Source organism: Carettochelys insculpta, chromosome 4 (assembly GCF_033958435.1).
Source record: "Carettochelys insculpta isolate YL-2023 chromosome 4, ASM3395843v1, whole genome shotgun sequence".
In the NCBI taxonomy this organism is placed as follows: domain Eukaryota; kingdom Metazoa; phylum Chordata; order Testudines; family Carettochelyidae; genus Carettochelys; species Carettochelys insculpta.
In genome coordinates, this window is record NC_134140.1 from 122232351 (window position 1) to 122252267 (window position 19917).

Consider the following 19917-nt stretch of genomic DNA (forward strand, 5'->3'; position numbering starts at 1 on the left):
AGCAGCAGCTCTGGTGAGTCACTGGCTTCAAGTTACAGCAAGGTGGGAAGGGTCGGGGGGCCTGGCTTTGGAGGAGGAAAGGGGGATTGGATTAGACCAGGGAGCTGGGGGTGCCTGGCTCTTGGGAAGGGGTGAGTGATTGGGTAGAGCGGATGACTGGCTGTGCCTGGTTCTGAGGAAGGGAGAAGGCATTGAGCCATATATTATATATTTATTTTTATCTATCTATAGATTTATATTCTCTCTAGATAGATAGATAGATAAAAATAAATATATAATACGTGGCTCCTTGCATTCTATCTGTGGGTCTTCATCCCTAGCTGGTTGGCCACCCCGAGTCTTGCTGCATTACCAGATTCAAAGGGACACCAGGTAAGGCAGTTTGGCCCCAAAATGTAGATCGTGTTTCATAAACAAACTTCATTAAAAGCTAACACACTAACATTTCTGCTGGGAAGGCTTTCCTGAAATCAACAACTTTAACTAAAATAAATCTGTGAAAATATTTGCTCAAGAAAAGAAAGGTTACTCACCGTAGTAACGGTGGTTCTTCGAGATGTGTCCCCGTGGGTGTTCCACATTAGTTCCACATTAGGTGTCGGGCTCGCCCGGCGCCGCAGATCGGATCTTCCAAGCAGTTTCTGCCGGACCGCGCATGCGCCAGTGCGCGCCGCTCCCTTGTGCGCTCCTGGCCACGTGCGCGATCCGGTCCCCACCAGTTCCTTGACCAACCGCCTCGGATGCTCCTGCAAAACACTAACAGAGATCCAAAGCGGGGAGAATGGGCGGGTAGTGGAGCACCCACGGGGACACATCTCGAAGAACCACCGTTAGTACGGTGAGTAACCTTTCTTTCTTCTTCGAGTGTCCCCGTGGGTGCTCCACATTAGGTGACTACCCAGCAGTAACCCAAGATAGGAGGTGGGTAATCGGATTATGTGCAGCTTGTCCCCGAGAGGACCGCTGTCAAGAGACGGGTATCCTCTTGGAATACCCTGTGAAGGGCGTAATGTTTGGCGAAGGTGTCATAGGATGACCAGGTCACCGCTCTGCAAATGTCTTTTAGCGCAACGCCCTTGAAAAAGGCTGTTGATGCCGCCACTGCCCTAGTGGAATGAGCCCTGGGAGTGGCCAGTAAAGGAGTCTTTTTGAGTTCGTAGCACATTTTTATGCAGGATACGATGTGCTTCGAAATTCTCTGTGAAGAGAGACCTTCTCCTCTCGATTTGGGAGCGAGAGAGACTAGGAGTCTATCCGTTGTCCGGAAGGACTTGGTCCTGTCTATATAGAAGGCTAGCGCCCTCCTCACGTCCAGGAGGTGTAGGCGCGCCTCTTTGTTAGAGTTATGAGGCTTTGGATAAAACGAGGGTAAAACAATAGGTTCGTTAATGTGAAACTCAGAAGAAACTTTAGGAACAAAGGCTGGATGCAGCCGTATGGTTACTGCCTCCTTGGAAAAAACAGTGCAGGGTGGCGTTGCCATAACTGCCGCAAGCTCACTCACCCTGCAAGCTGACGTGATTGCGAGAAGAAAGGTCGTCTTTATGGTAAGGAGGCGGAGGGAAACCGTGGCCAAAGGCTCGAACAGTGGTCCCGTTAACACATTAAACACCAGGTCCAAGTTCCACGAAGGTGGAAGCGGTTTCCGAGGGGGGTATAGGTTTACCAACCCTTTGAGGAACCTGGTAACCATGGGATGGGCGAACACCGTGTGCCCTTCCTCTTCGTGTCTGAACGCCGAAATGGCGGCAAGGTGGACCTTTAACGAGGATAGTGAGAGTCCTCCTCTCTTGAGGTCCAGTAAATACTCTAATATCACAGGTATAGGCACCGAAAGGGGGGCTAGCTGTTTGGTAGAACACCATGCCGTGAAGCGAGTCCATTTCTGCTTGTAGGTCTTCCTGGTGGAAGTCCTCCTGCTACTTTCTAGGACTTGCTGCACTTCCTCCATACATGTGCTCTCTAGGGAGCTGAGCCATGGATTAACCACGCTTGTAGTCGCAGGCCTTGGGGGTGCGGATGCACTATGGACCCCTGGGCTTGCCTGAGCAGAACCGGCGCCACCAGAGGGGGCATCGGTGGACGGTCCGACATGCGCAGGAGTAGGGGGAACCACTGCTGTCGATCCCACGTTGGGACTATCAGAATCATTCAGGCCCCTTCCCTCCTGGCTTTCTGCAAGACTTTGTGGATCAGCACTGTGGGAGGAAAAGCGTAGAGCAGGGGGCCCCTCCACGAGATCGCGAATGTGTCCCCCAGGGACCCCCGTCCCAGTCCTGCCCTGGAGCAGAATCGTGGGCACTTCTTGTTGTGTTGAGTGGCAAACAGGTCTATCTGGGGAAAGCCCCATGCGTGAAAAATCGGTTGTAGCAGATCGGGACGGATCTGCCACTCGTGCGTGAGTGCAAAACGCCTGCTCAGCTGGTCTGCCTTCACATTGTGAGCGCCTGGTAAGTACGAGGCTTTCAAAATTATATTGTTGGCGATGCACCAGTTCCATAACCGGACTGCTTCCGCACATAAGGCACGGGACCGAGCTCCTCCTTGCTGATTTATATAAAACATGGTGGAGGTATTGTCTGTACTGATCCCGACAACTTTGCCTTGTATATGGTCTCGAAAGTGTCTGCAGGCGTTGAACACTGCTCTGAGCTCCAGTATATTTATGTGCAGTGACTGCTCCGTGGAGGACCAAAGCCCTTGGGTCACCTCTTCGCCCATGTGTGCTCCCCACCCTATGAGGGAGGCATCTGTAGTAAGAAAAACCGATATTTGTGGTTGGTGGAAGGGTACCCCTGTTAGCACGTTTTTGGGGTTTACCCACCATTGCAGGGATTTGCGCACCTCTGTTGTGGGCAACACCACCCTGTGAACGGTGTGTGCTGCCGGTTTGTATACGCTCGCCAGCCAGTGCTGCATGCTGCGCACGTGTAACCTGGTGTTCTGTTCTATGAACGTCGCCGCTGCCATGTGGCCCAGCAGCTGTAAGCACGTAAGGACCGGCACCGTAGGGCTGAAGGTGATGACCTGCACGAGGGAGCCGATGGCCCGAAAGCGAGTCTCTGGTAGATACACTCTCGCTGTAATAGAATTTATACGTGCCCCTATGAACTCTATGTCCTGTGTGGGGTCTATCTTTGATTTTGCCAGATTGATAACCAGGCCGAGCGAAGAGAACGTGCCTGCTGTGACGCGTATCATGCGTAGTACCTCCTCCTTTGAGGCCCCTTTGAGTAGGCAGTCGTCCAGATACGGGAATATAAATACCCCCTGTCTGTGCAGGTAGGCTGACACCACTGCCAAGGTCTTGGTGAAGACTCTGGGGGCCGAGGAGAGGCCAAACGGTAGGACCTTGTATTGAAAATGTTCTTTGCCTACCATGAACCGGAGGAATCGCCGGTGAGCCGGATGGATAGTTATGTGAAAATACGCGTCTTGTAAGTCGAGGGCTGCGAACCAATCTCCATCATCGTCCAGTGCCATAAGGATGGAGGTGATTGTGATCATCCGAAAGCGTTGCTTGTGCAGGTACCGGTTGAGGCCTCGAAGATCTAAGATGGGCCTCCAGCCTCCTGTTTTCTTCTCCGTGAGGAAGTACCTCGAGTAGAACCCTTTTCCTTGCAGTTGCTCCGGCACTCTTTCCACTGCCCCTATGAGCATGAGATGGTCTACCTCCTGCTTGAGCCTCGCTACGTGGGAGGCCTCCTGAAGGTGGGGCCTGGGTGGAGGTCGTGGCGGTGGGAGCGACTGGAAGGGGATGGCGTACTCTGTGGCTATGATCTCCAGCACCCATTTGTCTGTGGTGGTCCTTTGCCACTGGTCGTAGAATGGTCGGAGGCGATGGTGGAATAGTTGCTTCGGATGACCTTGTGCGATGGTAGTGATGGCGCAGCCCTGGATCTGTGTGTCAAACTTGTGGCCTTTGGCCCTGCCCCAAGGACGCACGGCTCTGTTGGAAACGTCGCCTGGGAGTTCTGTACTGCAGGTGCTGTTGATGTCGCCCTTGCTCGTAACCCCTGTGGTACTGGGGACGCTGTTGCTGGTACTGGTACCGTCTTTGTTGAGGGTAGTACTTTTTCTTTCTGTATGGAGGGGTGTAAATCCCCAGGGTCCTAAGTGTGGCTCTTGAATCTTTACTGGAATCAAGGACCGAGTCAGTTGATTCAGCAAACAGCTTCTGCGAATCGAAGGGAAGATCGACTATCTTTGCCTGCAGATCCCTCGGTATACCCGAAGTCTGGAGCCAGGACTCCCTTCACATCACCACTGCCATAGCTGTGGAGTGTGCTGCTGTGTCCGCAACATCCAGGGCGATCTGAACTCCCATCCTCGAGGCCGCGTAGCCTTCTTGCACGATGGCCTTGAGCACCGGTTTCTTGTCCCCTGGAAGCGAGTCCATGAGGGAGGTTAACCTAGTGTAGTTGTCGAAATTATGGTTCGCTAAATGCACTGTGTAATTTGCCATTCGCAACAGGAGAGTGGAGGAGGAGTAGACCTTTCTGCCGAACAGCTCTAGCTTCTTGGCATCTTTGTCTGTTCCCCCTGTCCTGAATTGAGATGTTTTTGATCTTTGTTGCGACGACTCCACCACCAAGGAATTTGGTTGTGGGTGGCTGAACAGGAACTCCATGCCCTTCGCCGGCACGAAGTATTTCTTATCCGCTCTCTTGTGGACAGGCGGAATAGTTGCAGGGGTCTGCCATATCATAGTGGCGGACTCCAAGATTGCTTTATCAAGCGGTATTGCTATTTTGGAGGAGGCCGGAGGTCTCAGATTTTTGAGGAGCTTATGGTGTTTCTCTTGCACCTCTGCCGTCTGGATGCCTTGCGTGAAGGCCACCCTCTTAAACAGCTCTTGAAACTGTTTGAGATCATCCGGAGGATGGACGTCCCCCAGGGCCGTAGCCTCGTCCAGGGAGGAGAGCGAGGAACCACTAGGGTACGCCTCTCTGGACCCTTCCGGTTCCTGTTGGTGATGGTACATCCTCTCACTGGAAGCTTGCAAGGGAAAATCTCAGGGTTCCATAACCAGTTCCCCCTGAGACACTTGAGTCTCTGTCCCCGTTCGCGATTGCCCTCGGGGATATGGGACCGTCTGTGGGGATCTTTCCCTGGTAGATTGCCGGTGGTGTCTATGCCTCGCGTGATAGGGGCGACCATGGCAGTATAGGCACTGTTCTTGGGAAGGTGACCTAGACCACTCCCTTGGTGCATACCCTCTGCGTCTGGGGGAGCGAGATCGTCGAGAGATCTGGGACACTGGAGAGAGCGATTTGTGATAGTATTCCAGCGGCTCAAACCCCAGGAAGGGTGAAGATGGTCCCAGCCAGGGCGAGGCTGGTTGTAAAAATGGAGACGGGGGCTCCGGGTAGGCTAGGGGGGACCCCTGCCTTCTGGTTGGAGTCTGCAGCATAAGCGGAGGGCTGAGAGAAAGCAACTCTGCAGCCCTGTCTGGAGAGGGGCTGCGGTGCCTCGTTTTGTGTGCAGCCTTCCCCCTCCCTTGAGGAGGTAACTCCGCCCTCTGACGTGTAGGGGATCTCGGCCCCGTCCGCGCCGTGCTCGGCACGCTCATGGGCGGTGCCGCACGGGCGGTGTCCTCCGGTGCCTGCAGGCTGCGTGCCTGCGCGCTCTGCACCGCCAGTTCCCCGGGGGTCGGTGCCGCTGCTTGCGGTGCCGCTGCTTGCGGTGCTGCCGGTACCGGTGCTTGTTTAGCCGCCGCCCTGCCTGCGGTGCGGGGCGGCTGTTTGATTATCGGAGGCTGAGCCGCCTCCACGTGGCTCTCCGTGCCGCCGCCGATCAGCTGTTGCTGTGGCTGGGGGCTGCGCGCTCCTCCCGTCCCGCTCGCTGTTGCTGCCGGCAGGGATCGGGCTGGGGAGGCTTTCCTCCGTTTTTGCGCTGATGGGGTGAGGGAGGCGGCTTTCCTTTTATGGGCCCTGGAGGGTCCCTCCTGCTGCGGCCGCTCCGGCACGTCTGGCTGGAGGGCCTTGTCGAAGAGCAGCATTTTAAGCCGCATCTCCCTGTCCTTCCTTGCTCTGGCTGTTAATTTTGCACAGAAGGGGCATTTCTGCGTGACATGGGACTCCCCCAGGCACCTTATGCAGAGACTGTGCCCATCAGACGCTGGCATTGCCTCTTGGCAGGACTCACATTTCTTGAATCCTGAAGAGGACATTGTTGGTGAGTCTTTCAGTTGTTAATGGGTACTTAGCACCTTCTCTGTGCTGTTTTTCCCCCTCTCCGATGGCCTGCCACGGCAGGAGGGCTAATGGCCCTAGGCTCCTGGCCTCCGGTGCTCCGCTTGTTACTAGGACTGGACTGAATGCCGTCCCGCTTGTTGTTTCTATTTTTTTTTTTTGAAAATAACAACTGGCTAACTTAACAGTAGCCTACGAACTTGAAAACTTTAAAGAAAAAACAGTTAAAACCATTGAATACGCTAACTTGGCCATAGCCTAGTCGGATTCCATCTGCAGCTGACAGCGGTTAAGAGGAACTGGCGGGGACCGGATCGCGCACGTGGCCAGGAGCGCGCAAGGGAGTGGTGCGCACCGGTGTGTGCGCGGTCTGGCAGAAACTGCTTGGAAGATCCGATCTGCGGCGCCGGGCGAGCCCGACACCTAATGTGGAACTAATGTGGAGCACCCACGGGGACACTCGAAGAAGAACTCTCTCATCACCATTTGTTACCTAAGCACCGCTGTCTTGTCTATTGCCTGAGGACCAGAAAGGCCAGTGAAATGTAAGAAATAAGAAATAGCATGACTAGAGAAAAGAAAGTACCTGACTCTGCAAGTTGCTATACGCAGGCAGATTCTGCATGAGTTCAAGGACAAGGATCTGCCTGGAAAAATCACAGCCTAAAATAGCTCAAAGTTCTTCATTCTATAAACTATCAGGAATGGTGTTAATAACTGGGGATTAGCAACTATATATGAGACTTCCTTATGCCTGGAAATCATAGCCCAATCAGAACTGAGGGAATGGTTGACTGCCCTTTACCCTAACTTTAAGAAGGCTTTGGTGCAAGGCACTATGGATATCCCCAACCTAGACCCACACATCTCCTAAATAATTTTCTGAGTTTTGCAGGATCACTTTAATTTTTAAAAATATGCCAGTCAATTTAAAATAATCTTTTGTTTGAAAATTTAACTTTTGGCATTACAAATATTTCCAAGATGGCTGCACAGTATGCCTGGTATAGAACAGAGAAAGCATGTGCTCTATTTTCTCTATTTGTTTTATGCACTTCATAGCACAATATATATACATTGCCATTTTCACAAGTACCTGTCTAGTCAGCCTCCCTGTTTGCATAGGTCATTTACACCACAATGAGACAGCAACGTTTAAAAAACTCATACAAAAATATGATTTTAGAGTGAAAAAACTGCAGTGGTCCACAGCATTAGGGACAGTACTTCTAACTCATTCTTAAAAACTAATTATATTTGAAGTTGCGGGGAAATATTTTCAAAAGTGCCGAGGTAGCTTGAGAGCTGAAGACCCATCAGCTGTCATGTTAAAATGAAGATGAAGGGTCTTACAAAGACGTTAACCCAAAATTACTTTCAAGTCCCATATGACATCTGATGGAGAAACCCCAAAAGAACAGACAAATTTACTGACCGGGGTACACAAAAGAGATAGAACTGATCGGCTGTGTCTAGACTAGCCCCCAACTTTGAAGGGTGCATGAAGGGGGCAACTTTGAAGGGGGCATATGCAGCACTTCATTAGTCATAATCTCTCCTGAGGTAACTTCGAAGTGCCAGCTTGCGTGTAGCCATGGGTCAGCTGAGGGTACTTCGAAGTGCCCGCACTCCATTGAAGTCCCTTTACTCTGCGTGGGAGATTTTGACTAATGAAGTGCTGCACATGCACCGCAGCACTTTATTAATAATCTTCCGACACCCTAATTACCATGGTCCCTTGGAAGTTCAGGGCTAGTTTAGATACAGCCATTGCTTTAAAAAAAGGTGGGGAGCTGTAGGATGGGGTTTTTCAAAGCTAGCAGGGAACGAATGCCTGAAACAAGTATTTCTTTCCTTTCTTCCTGAAGAGCGCAAAAGGGGCTTTGCTTGAAAGCATTTCAGAGCGGCCTCTTTTTGTACTTTGTTTTGAAAAAAAAAAAAAAAAAAGAAGAAGCAGCAGCCAAGCTACCAAGGCAGCAATGAAGTCCCCAAACACAGGAACAATAAACAGGTTAACGGTGATCTGTCTTGGGTTTGTAACTAGTCCACTTGCTCACATGTCAAGCAAGACTTCAGTCTGATGAGGATTCCTAAGAATTGGTCCCAAAACATTTAGCTCAGAACTATGCCTCCTCTTATCAGTAGCTTGTTAATTATAGACTTTCAAGTGTGTTAAACTGACTAGGGGCGTGGGAGAGGATTAAAAGGTTTTAGTGGTCCATGTGGTCATTAACCTGGGTTTCACATACAGAGAAACATGAATAGTCACAGAGAGACGGCCGTGTTAGTCTGTATCTTCACAAAACAAACCAGAAGTCCTTTAGCATTTTAAAGACTAACAAAATGATGTATTAGGTGATGAGCTTTTGTGGCACAGACCCACTTCCTCAGATCTGGGTCTGTCCTATGAAAGCGCCTCACCTAATAAATCATGTCAGTCTTTAAAGTGCTACAGGACTACTTTTTTATTGTGAGAAATGTGGTTCAGATCATATAAAAAGGAGTTATTGGGTAGGGAGAGAGCACTATGGGGAATGCAAAAAGTTGAGATGATGATGAATTTCAAAGGATGAAAAGCAGATCCACAAAGTCAGACTTGCAGTGGTGTTTTCCGTTAAGGGGCAGCAGGAGGCTGGCCTCTATAAAGGAATGTAAGGCTTTTCTGCTAAGCTTGTTAGAAGGAGTCAAAACTCAGCAGCAAACTAGCCAGCAAGCCCATCAGCCAGGGAAGACAGAATAAAGCTCCAAACCACCACTCAGTCTGTCTTTTTCTCCGGGGCTGGTTTTAATAACAAATATGGAAGAAGCTCAAAATAATGTCAGCACAGGGGGAAAGGGACAAGGGCTGTACCACTTTCTACCAGCCGCCAAGGAAAATTTTTCCCCACAGGCTTTAGTCCCCATGCAGCTAATCAGGGCTGTGGAGAGGCTTGTTTGGGTGGGGTGGGGAGTAGCTGAAGGGTGCTGCTCTTTGGCTATATCCCCAGCAGGCAAATGGTCCCTGGGTCCAGAGCAGGGAATCAAAAGAGTGTGGTGGTGTTACTTCCCAGCATTGTTTTCCCCTCTGCTGGGCTGTCCTGAAGGGCTGTGAGTTTGAAGACAACCCACCTTTGTTGGGAATGCTCCCAAGCTCAGGTAAAACCAGTTGGCTCCTATCCTGTTCTTCATGTGGCTCATCCAGCAGAATCACGCTCATACTTCTCCCAGAGAAAGGAAGCAAGGAAGCTACTGAGCAGCTGCAGCAGAAGAGGACCAGCAGCTTCTCACAGCTTTGCTAGTTCACACCAGGAACTGTTCCTGGGCCAGACGGTGAAGCCGTGATGGGAAACAGCTGGGGAGGCAGACACCTCAGACATCTCTCTATAGCAACAAGGCTGATTCAGAGGCTTCTATTTGAATACTGCAGGGCCCAGCTCACGCACTACATTTTCAAATGAGGATCAAAGCTTTTTTTTTTTCTTTTTTCTTTTTTCTTTCTAATAAAGTAAAGGCATCCTCAAGGGTCACAGACCAGACACAGCCATACTGTAAGTCTGGATACACTACTACACAATACGGCACAATGGATTCATTATAATATACTCATCCCTCGCTCTACGAGCACAATTGGTTCCCAACTTTGTGCTCATAGACAAAAACTTGTAAGACGGGCACTAAATTCTCATTAGAATACATGGTAAAGACTCTGATTGGTTCCTAGAGCTCGCGAAGGTGTGGCAGCGGCTGGCTCTGCTTTGGAAGGTAAGCGAACCTTGGGTTTGGTGGGAGTAGGGAGTTTAAAGGCTGGGGGCAGTTTAGGGCCATGAGTGTGAGGGAGGGTTAAAACCTGGTGGCCAGCTGGGTCCGTGGGGTGGGTGGAGGTTCAGGCTGCTGAAGGTTGGGTGTGTGGTCCGGCAGGGGGTGGGGTGTGGCGGTGGTCAGGCTGCTGTGGGGCCAGTGGGGGAGGGGGTCAGGCTGCTGTGGGTAGGCACTGTGGGGGGGGGGCAGGTGTCAGGCTGCTGTGGAGCCAGCGGAGGCGGGGGTTCAGACTGCCGTGGGGGCGGGGGGGTTCAGGCTGCCGCGGGGCCAGCAGGGGACACTGGTCAGGCTGCTGCGGGACTGGCCGGTGACAGGGGTCAGGCTGCTGTGAGTAGGCACTGCTGGGCCAACAGGGGGCAATGGCGGGAGTCAGGCTGCTGCGGGCTGGTGGAAGTTGGGGGTCAGGTTGCTGCGGGTATGGGCTGTGGGGGTGGGGTCAGAATACAGCAGGCTGGAACCGGGGCAGGGGATTAGCCTCGTATTAGCAGGGGGAGTTCACTTGTAGAGTGAACTACGGTAAGTAAACGTGTCCCTTGTTTAAGCGAGTACTCATAAATGAAGTACTTGCTTAATGAGGGATGAGTGTATTAATACCTGGCAAAATCAAGAAATCCTAACTCAGGCAAAACTCCCATTGACTTCAGTGGGCCTTATCTGCATTTAACTTGGGAGTGGACTGAGACTCTTGCCTGAATAAGGAAAAAACAGGGGTTCCCTTTTCTCACAATTTTCAAGCCTCAGCTTCTGGAGTCATGCAACTAGGTAAGAATCTTGGCTTTCATTTGAAATTTGAAATGAAAGCAAGTTTCAAAGTACAGTATGCCACAAATCATACAAGTTAGAAAGTCTGAACACAACTCTCCAAAAGGCTCAAACCCGATGGAAACAGAAAGAACCCAAATTTAATTCTTTTTAAAAATATCGTGATTTTGGTGGGGGTCCAACTTCTGAGTTTTGAATGTCTAGAGTTCACAGTGTTGAAATACTGAACAGGCACTTTTTGGAGTAAAGCCCACTCTGCAGTAACATTCACAAGTTACAGTGTAATGGGCTGAGTAATTGTTTTTGTTGTATAAAATAATGCAGTATTGTAAGACAACAGTTTTGTAACTAGGGCGGAGTCTCTTAATAATCAGAATGTCTCAATCACTTCACATCTCAGCACACCCACCTTGAAGTAACATGTCTTATCAACAGAACCAATGAGCTGTTAATGAAACTTCAAACACCACGAAGGAGCAGCCACAATCCAACAGTGAACAAAATACTGTGCCTTCTGAATGAGTGTTCATGTTGATATGCCTTTCGTTTCCGGGGTGGCAGGTAGCATAGACAGAGGAATACATGACCTTCCAACCTGCCATACCTGGCCCTGCGTGTGCTCCACTGGAGTCCCTCTGCCCACCCCCCGGCCTGATGTTACAGTGACAATGGCTGCAGCTGGTAGGCTGGGGGCCATGCCACCTGTCTGCCCACTGGAGGCTTGGCTGCAAGGTGGGTGGGGAGGGGGGATGGTGTCTTGGTTTGGAGTCCAGCCAGCAGGCATCCTGCAGCTCTGAAGCTGTTCTATCACAGGCTGGGGGTGCTGCCACAGGTGCGTGTGGGAGGTGGTGTTTGGGGGTCAAGAGAGGCCAAATGTGGGGGAACTGGATTCTGCTGGGCACAGAAGGGGCATGGCCTTGGGCCGAAGGGGCTGCTCATGTTTGATTTTACCTTTTCAAGCTGTCTGTCAAAATCAGCAAAGGCACTTAGCACTAATAGGACACACCATTTAAGCAAGCCCAGACACGTAACGCACAGAAAGGCTCATCCAAGCCAACTGCACAACAGAAAGTAAAGAGCCACACTTAACCTGGAATTTTGCCATCATGAACACATGACTCAAATCACAGAGATACAGATTTTCAAACGCAGTACTACAAAAACAACCGTCTTTACAAAGGAGAGAGAGAAGGTGGAAGAGCAAGAGACGGGAGGAGTTCATTGCAGAAGTATTGTAAGACAAAAAAAATCTTTTTTAAAAAAGATGGCTAAACCATTTGAAAAGGCTATTATTTAATAAGAAAATATCCAAATACAGATTTCAGTGCAACACAGCTTATGTGGACAGCAGCTTTTTGCAGGCTGCTGTATCATACTGCTGCTCTAATAAAGGTCTCGTCAGGCTTCCCAAGATAGACCTTATTTTTTCAAGAGTTTATAATTTGGTTGTAAAATGTGTTCTGGGTAAAAACTTTGAACAACGAATTCTATGCGTGGGAACCTCTTTAAAAAAAAACACATTCAACCCATTAAGTTACACTAAGATTTCCCAGTTTAACTCAAATAAGATAGATTTAAAAGTAACACTTGGCCTTTTTCTTTTTAAATTCATCTGCCACGCAGAAAATAAATTTATTTTCAGCAGTTTAATCTGCACTCAGATCTAGTCTAATGCCTTTTTGTAATTTGAAAAAAGAAAAAATAAATAGCAGAGATTTATTGACATGTATATGTAGTAATGGGCATGGACTAAGGACAACTGGGATTTTAAGTCAACAAAATTTCAAATCCCCCCAAGAAGAGGTTTTGCAAATAGACACCCTCTCTCAAATCAGGCCCCTGCAACACACACAGTTTCCTGCAGCACTGTAGTTCTACCCACTGGCCAACATCATAGACCTGTTCCTGATATCAAGGCACCCTTTTGTCTCTACAACCTATTCTTCTCAATGCACAGCATCGTTATTTTCCACTAGCCCTGTCACTCTGGACCTGGCGAGAAGACGCTATGATCAGAGCTTGGGAGGAGAGAGGACAGGGTACTTCCTTTCTTGGGATCCTCTCATGCTTTCTTCTTTCTGGGAAGTTCCTTCCTAAGCTAAAGTCAGTCTCCCCATCTGTCAGCTCTGCGATGAGCTGTGGGGAAGAGTCAGACAGTGATCTAAGAGGTGCTGGCCTAAGCCACTGCTACAGGCGGAACCTCTCTCGTCTCATAACTAACTTTATGGGACCACAGGAAACTTGGTAACGCCCATGATAAAGTGGTCATCCGGCTAATGAAAATCATGCTGCATTACGGAGTTTGCTGGCTGAGAGAGTTCTGGGTTAGAGAGCTTCAACCTGTATTTACTACCAAAGGATGGATAACACATTCTACTGCACTTCCTAAAGGACAGTAGTTTCACCCATGCACTGCCCCTAAGATACCTCAAATACCAGAGGTGTAGCTGTGTTAGTCCATATCCACAAAAACAATGAGAATTCCTGTGGCACCTTACAGACTAACAGATTTTTTTGGAGCGTAAGCTTTCGTGGGCAAAGACCCACTTCATCAGATGCACTGGAGCTACGTCACAATGCTATGCCTGTTTTCATGCTCATATACCCATTGCAAATACAGGCGGAACCTCTCTAATTCAGCACTCTCTCATCTGGCAACATCCATAATCCAGCATGATTTTAGTTAGCTAGATCACCTTTTACCATGGGTGTGGCCAAGCTTCCTGTGCTCCCATAAAGTTTTTTTATGGCCACCAGTCCTGGCTCTTAGAGTTCTGTGTGTTATTTAGCTCTAATTAACTCCTACATGTCTTCTAAGAGCCCAGTAATCAGTGAAAGCGTTGGTAATGCTGCTAGACAATACTGACTTCCCATGGTTTGGCAAATTCTCTCATTTGACACTGGTCAGGTCCCAAGGGTGCTGTACCAGAGAGGCTCAACCTGTACACTTCAAAATACTACTGCCATATGAGAAAGATGTAAAGCAATGGCCTAGCAAAAAGAAATTTTAAAAGTGGGTAACAGGGATAGTTTAATACTTACTCTTACTTGCATGTGATTTAGTCACCACTGTGACAGAGCAAGCAAGTAAGAGATACTTAGTTAGTATTCTTTCCCTCCTCCAACCCTAAACGCCTGTCAGACACTTTAACGGTTTAATCCAGAGATGGACAACCACAAATTCACAGTGAGCTGCATGAGTAGCCCTCCCCTTCACCTCAGTGGGGTGCAGCAGTCTTTGGCCTCTGGGGTTCCACCTTCCATGCAGTGCCACTTCTCACCCACTGCCTGTAATGGGGCCCTTGCGCACCAGGACACCAGAGTTCCACACTTACTTGCTCCTCCCTGTCCCGCCCAGCATTTTCAGAGTGCCATGAACTGCATGAGTTGCACTATGCTCCTGCTCCTCCTTCCCCCTTCCAGAGCTGGAAAAGCCATGAACAGCTCATTCACAGCATTCCAGCTCTAGGAAGGAAAGGGAGGTGCATGGACAGTGTGAAAATCAGGCCATTCATGGTGCTCCACCAGTGCTGGGAAGAAGGGGAAGGCTCAGGAAGTGCAGGGCTCTGATGCCCCAGTGAGCGAGACACACATGAGTGAGAAGGGCAGCCAGGGGGTCTGCAGGCCACATGTAGAGCCTCAGTGAGCCACATGCAGCTTGTGGGCTAGAGGTTGCCCAACACTGGTCTAATCTGTTTTAACAATAAGACCGTGTCTACACTAGCCAAAAAATTAGAAATGGCCATGCAAATGGCCATTTTGAAGTTTACTAATGAAGTGCTGAAATACATATTCAGTGCCTCATTAGCATGCGGGCAGCCACGGCACTTCGAAATTGACGCGGCTCGCCACCGTGCAGCTCATCCAGATGGGGCTCCTTTCTGAAAGGACCCCGGCTACTTCAAAGTCCCCTTATTCCTATGAGCAGATGGGAATAAGGGGACTACAAAGTAGCCAGGTTCCTTTTGAAAAGGAGCCCCGTCTGGAGGAGCCGTGCGGCGGCAAGCCGCGTCAATTTCGAAGTGCCACGGCCGCCTGCATGCTAATGAAGCGCTGAATACGTATTTCAGCGCTTTATTAGTAAACTTCAAAATGGCCATTTGCATGGCCATTTCGAAGTTTTTGGCTAGTGTAGACGTAACCTAAGTGTGATAGTATATGATATAGTAAGAAACATGGAGGTAAAAAAGGACCAGAGGAAATGAAATGAGGTAAGCATAGTTGATGTTTTGTGTAATGTTTGCTTCTTACAAAATAACTAGGAGAGAGTGTGTAACATTCAACAGACTTCTCATGCAAGTTATAAACACAGATGAAGAGTGCCTCTAACACCTAGAATCCCTTCACACTCTAACTTGATAAAAATATTCGTCACTGAAAACCAACAGAGTAAGTTTAACTGAGGATTCATATATATAACAAGATTTTAACCCATGTATTTTTGAATAATTGACAAACAACAGAACAGTTTAAAAAAAGATTAAAATCCTCATGTTAGAAGAAATTGTCTCTCAAAATGACTTCTCTAATTAACTAAAATGCTCCACCACCCAGAAGCAAAGCTCTCCTTTGGGCACGTACTACGTGTGATAAATCAACACATAATTACATTTATTTCACAATTCTTTTCAGGGGAATGTAAAACATGCATGTCACAGGTCAGGCCTACGCTGGAAACTGTCTTACAGCCTAGTCTATCAAATAGTTATTGCAAATTCATAATGATGGTAAATGAGTCACCATTGTCTACACCCTCTCTCAGTAAATTTGTCATTCAGTAGCACTGAATGCAAAGCCAGAGTATCTGTTTTCCCTGACTGCACTTTTACCCTTTTCTTACAGGATTCTAGTAGTTTCATACCTTGGAATCATCTCAAAAGTTTTCAGGGCACAGACCTGAGACGTTTTCTTCAGAATCACTAAGCTGTCTGAATGGGATGATAAATTCTTACTCATCCACTTGCTTGTCTGTCTTTGTTTTTTGGGGTTGTGCAAGATTAACATACACAAAGTGAAGCTCTAATGGATGGGACAATTTATCTGTTTCTTTACAGGTAGTGGCTTACTTTTTGATTTTATAAGCTGTGTATGTACAAAGAACGATAGTTAAATTAATTCGTATTAGACTAACATAGTGGCTTTAAAAATTTTCAAATAATATTGCCAAGGACAGTGATATTTTGAACTTAAGGAAGTGAGTGTCTAAAGAAAAAAAGGCCCTTGTTTCAACACGAGAAACCCTGAAAAAATAATGTAAATAGAAAATACTGACACTTTTTATTTACCATAATTCTGCATTTTTCTAGAGACGATATCATCTTCTCAAACTAAGACCTGAAAAGACAGACGTCTTCACTTATTACCTTAGTGCAGTGTTTCTTAAGTTATGTTCTGTGGAACACTGGTGTCCCTGAACTCCTTGCAGGTGTGCCATGAGCGTTTGGAAAAAATATATTTTCTGTTATTAAAACCAGATACAATGTTACTACTTCATTGCTATGGTACCTGATTAAATTACTTTTTTGTTTGTTTGTTTTTTTGCAGTACATATTGTTGGGTTGTTTTTTGTGGTTTGGTTTTTTTTGGTGTGACAATTTTTTTTTGAAGAAAATTTTCAGAGGTGTTCCACATAAAAATATTGTTTGGTGTTCCGTGATCTCAAAAAGTTTAAGAAACACTGCCTTAGTGTCTGCATTATAAGGAGAAAGTCTAATTCCACCTACACAGTGGTGATCTCCAAGAATCTATTTTCACTCACTTTCATTCTGTTGCTTTAAAAATGTAGCTTTCATCAAGGATGCTCACTTGATAGAAGGGCAAGCACTGGCACGTCAAGCTTCCCCACACCATCCCAATAACATGCCTAATCACTAACAGGCAAAGACCACCTCCAGTAGTAAGAGTACAGTTTGATCTCCACCCCTTTCAATTCTAAATCTCTACTGAGATGGCCAGAAGAGGTGCCTGTAGCGATTTTTATGATTTAAGCCACACTTCAGAAAGGTATGTAACCATCTTGTCTAAACAGGGATGCTTTCCTGAAAGAAGGCCTTAGACAAGCCCACTAGAAACTGGACTGAAACGGCAATTTCATGTAGGCAGTCTTACAGCAGCCAGACTGCAATGACTTTTTCAACTCTACAAATCCTCAGTCAGATTCAAATGTAGCAGTGAAATTGAGCTCTGAATGTCGAGTAAATATAGCTGTTCTGTCGTACAGTGATTGATTTTACAAGCTGTGCAGCAAAGCATGATGCTTACTCAAGGTCAGAACTTGTTCCTTACTTTTAATTACTATTTGTCCCTGGCACGACTAAACTCATGAAAACACTGGCAAGTTTTAAAAACAAAATATGCAGTCATGCCCGTGAAGTTTTACATACAGATGATTTAATGAGTGCCCATGTGTTTGATAATAGGAAATATTTTCCATATAAATGCTTAGTTAACCCATAAGTCTCATTGCCACTTGATACTATTGGCAAGATTCAAAAAATCTTTAAGGAAGAGGAACAACAAGAAGTCCTGTGGAACCTTATAAACTAACAGATATTTTGGAGCATAAGCTTTCATGGGCAAACACCCGCTTTGTCTCTTAAGGAAGAGAGTGACACACAGGGAAGCGAAAAAAGCTTAACAAGTTATTTATATACAACCAACCAAGAGGGTTGGAAGAACTATAAATTATCCCATCTGCTTCTGGGCATAAACCAACCACTAATTATTGGGAGTTACAAAGAAGCTTTCCCTGGAGGAATGTTTCTCCATAACTGTCTATTACAGGGCTTCCTGTGATTTCATCTGAAACATCCATTGCGGGATAATATCAAACAGGCGAGAGGTCCAATCCAGTATAGCAGTAGCTCTATCCTACCTACCTTCTCACTGGCAGCAGTCATTCTAATGCTTTGTCATATACAGAATGAAAAACTACAAAGCAAAATTTCACCTCCCCCAAGGGCTCCTAAAAAGATAACAACTAAATCAAATGGAAGAAGCCTATGCATAAAGCCCCACCTTATGGACATAAGGTAGAAAACCCCACTAACCTTCTACATTCAAGGCTTCCCTCAGAGCCTGTAATTTCTTCTGTCTCTCTCTGATCCGGTCAAAGGCACATGATATTGCTGCAGAGGTGGATGACTCTGGCACTGGACGCATATGTTCCAGTCTTTGAGGCCCAAAGACATCCAGAGCTATGCTTCCATCAGAGTATCTTGCTTCCTTGTTCCTAGCAGGAGCTGAAGTCCGTACTGTAACTGCCTCATAGTGATTGTTGTGTCTGTGAGACTCTGCAGAATGATCTGTCTCAGTTGCTTTGAAGGTTGTGTCCAATAGGTCTGTGGAGGAAGCCCAAAACTTCTGTTTGGGACCACTGTCTGCTCCAATGTTACCTTTTTTCCCAAAATCATTAGTTCTACACCGATAAGGGCAGCAAGCATGATCATGTCCAGAGTAGTAATCTGAGCACATTCCCTGGGAAAAGTCTCCCTCGTCTTGTGCTCCTTTGATGGACAGGAATCCCATAGATTTACTAAGCCCTTTGTTCAGCACGGCCTGTTGAGAGAATTGAGCCTTGTGTACTGATGCGTCACCCGTTAAACTTCTTCCTGGAATGAGAAGAATCCATCATGTATGTCCTGTCAGTTCATACACTGGAGTGTAACAAAAGTTATTGGTTTTGTAAGCTATACGCTAATGAAAAATGCAAATGCTGTAAAAAAAAAAAAACACTTTCAAAGCTCTTTCAGCTACGAATAGCCCAAAATAATGTGTATGTAATCAGATCCTTTTCAACATTTATTTTCTGTTGCTTCTGAAAGATCCAATAATGAACTGCTGAACTAGGAGACTTGGGTAACTAATAATTAGGCTCTACCAAATTCATGGCCATGAAAAACACATCAGGGACCATGAAATCTGCTCTTTTACATATTTTTACCCTATATTATATATCATTTCTCAAACTGGAGGTCCTGACCAGTTGTGGGCAGGAGGCAGAGGTTACAATAATATTTTAGGTGATGTGTGTCTCGATACTGCCACCTCTACTTCTGTGCTGCCTTCTGAGCCAGGTGGCTAGAGAGCAGTGACTGCTGGCCAAGCACCCAGCTCTGAAGGTAGCACTCTGCTAGCAGCAGCACAGGACTGCGGGTGGCAATATGATACCTTGCTATTGCCCTGCTGCTTTCTGAGCTAGAGACCAGAGTGTGGCAGCTGGTGACTGATGGTGCAGCTCTGCAAGCCGCAGTCTACAAGTAAGGAGGGCAATGCCATACCATGCCATCCTTACTGATGGACTGCTGCTGGCTGGCTGGCTCTGTGTGTGTGTGTGTGTGCACGCGCACGTGTGTGCCTGCAGATATAGGCTCCTAACCAGCATGTGCTGCTCCCCAGTTGTCCACTTTGAAGGCAGAGCTGTTGTCAGCAGCTACGCACAAGTAAGAGCAGTGGTAGTGCAAACTCCTCCACAACAACCTTATGAGCTTCCACAACTCCTTTTGGGGTCAGACTCCCTACAATTAAAGCACCGTGAAAATTCAGATCTAAATACTTCAATAGAAGAAAGGTAAAATTTCTAAAATCTTATGACCAAAATGCTCTGTGAATTTGGTAGGGTCCTACTAATAAGGTTTTACAACATACCCAGTGAAATAAATACTTTTAAGAGTTCTCTCCCATCACTCAATGGTCTTTTGAAAATAATCTGAAGTGCTCCTGAAAATATTAGCATTATCATTTAAATAATTTTCCCCATCCCATGCTCTAAAGGCAAAATCCACATTTTTAACGCATTATGAGAAGTCTAGGTTTGTTCTACTGATTACCTGGGTACACTACAGTACTGGGTGCAGGAGGAGATTACTATGTTACTTGGAATTTAAAAAGTCCTGGCTCTTACAGTAATTACTATTTTGGATAATGTTAGGCTCTCCTGAGTTAACTTTCTATACCCAATTAGGCACTCTGGTCAAATTTTCAAGAACAGAATAATTGTACAAACTTCTAGGCATTATGTTAAGATAGCATTTCAAGCAAGTGAGCTATTTTGAAACTATTTTAAAAAATAGTATCAAATGAGACATTTCTTTTACAAATGCACTTGGAAGAATGCTAAACTTTACTTAATCTCAGTAACACCACACTATTACTGAAAACTTTC

At 47.0% G+C, this 19917-nt stretch overlaps 1 protein-coding gene across 11 annotated transcripts in view; it reads right to left on the reverse strand.

Moving 5' to 3' along the window:
* The window catches only part of PTPN13 (protein tyrosine phosphatase non-receptor type 13), a 178470-nt gene that overhangs the window by 73929 nt on the left and 84624 nt on the right, over window positions 1–19917 (reverse strand). For all 11 annotated transcript variants that reach the window (XM_074993670.1, XM_074993669.1, XM_074993672.1 and 8 more), the window contains one exon: window positions 17804–18364. In XM_074993670.1, coding sequence (XP_074849771.1) covers window positions 17804–18364 — 561 coding nt within the window. The remainder of the gene's footprint in view (window positions 1–17803; window positions 18365–19917) is intronic.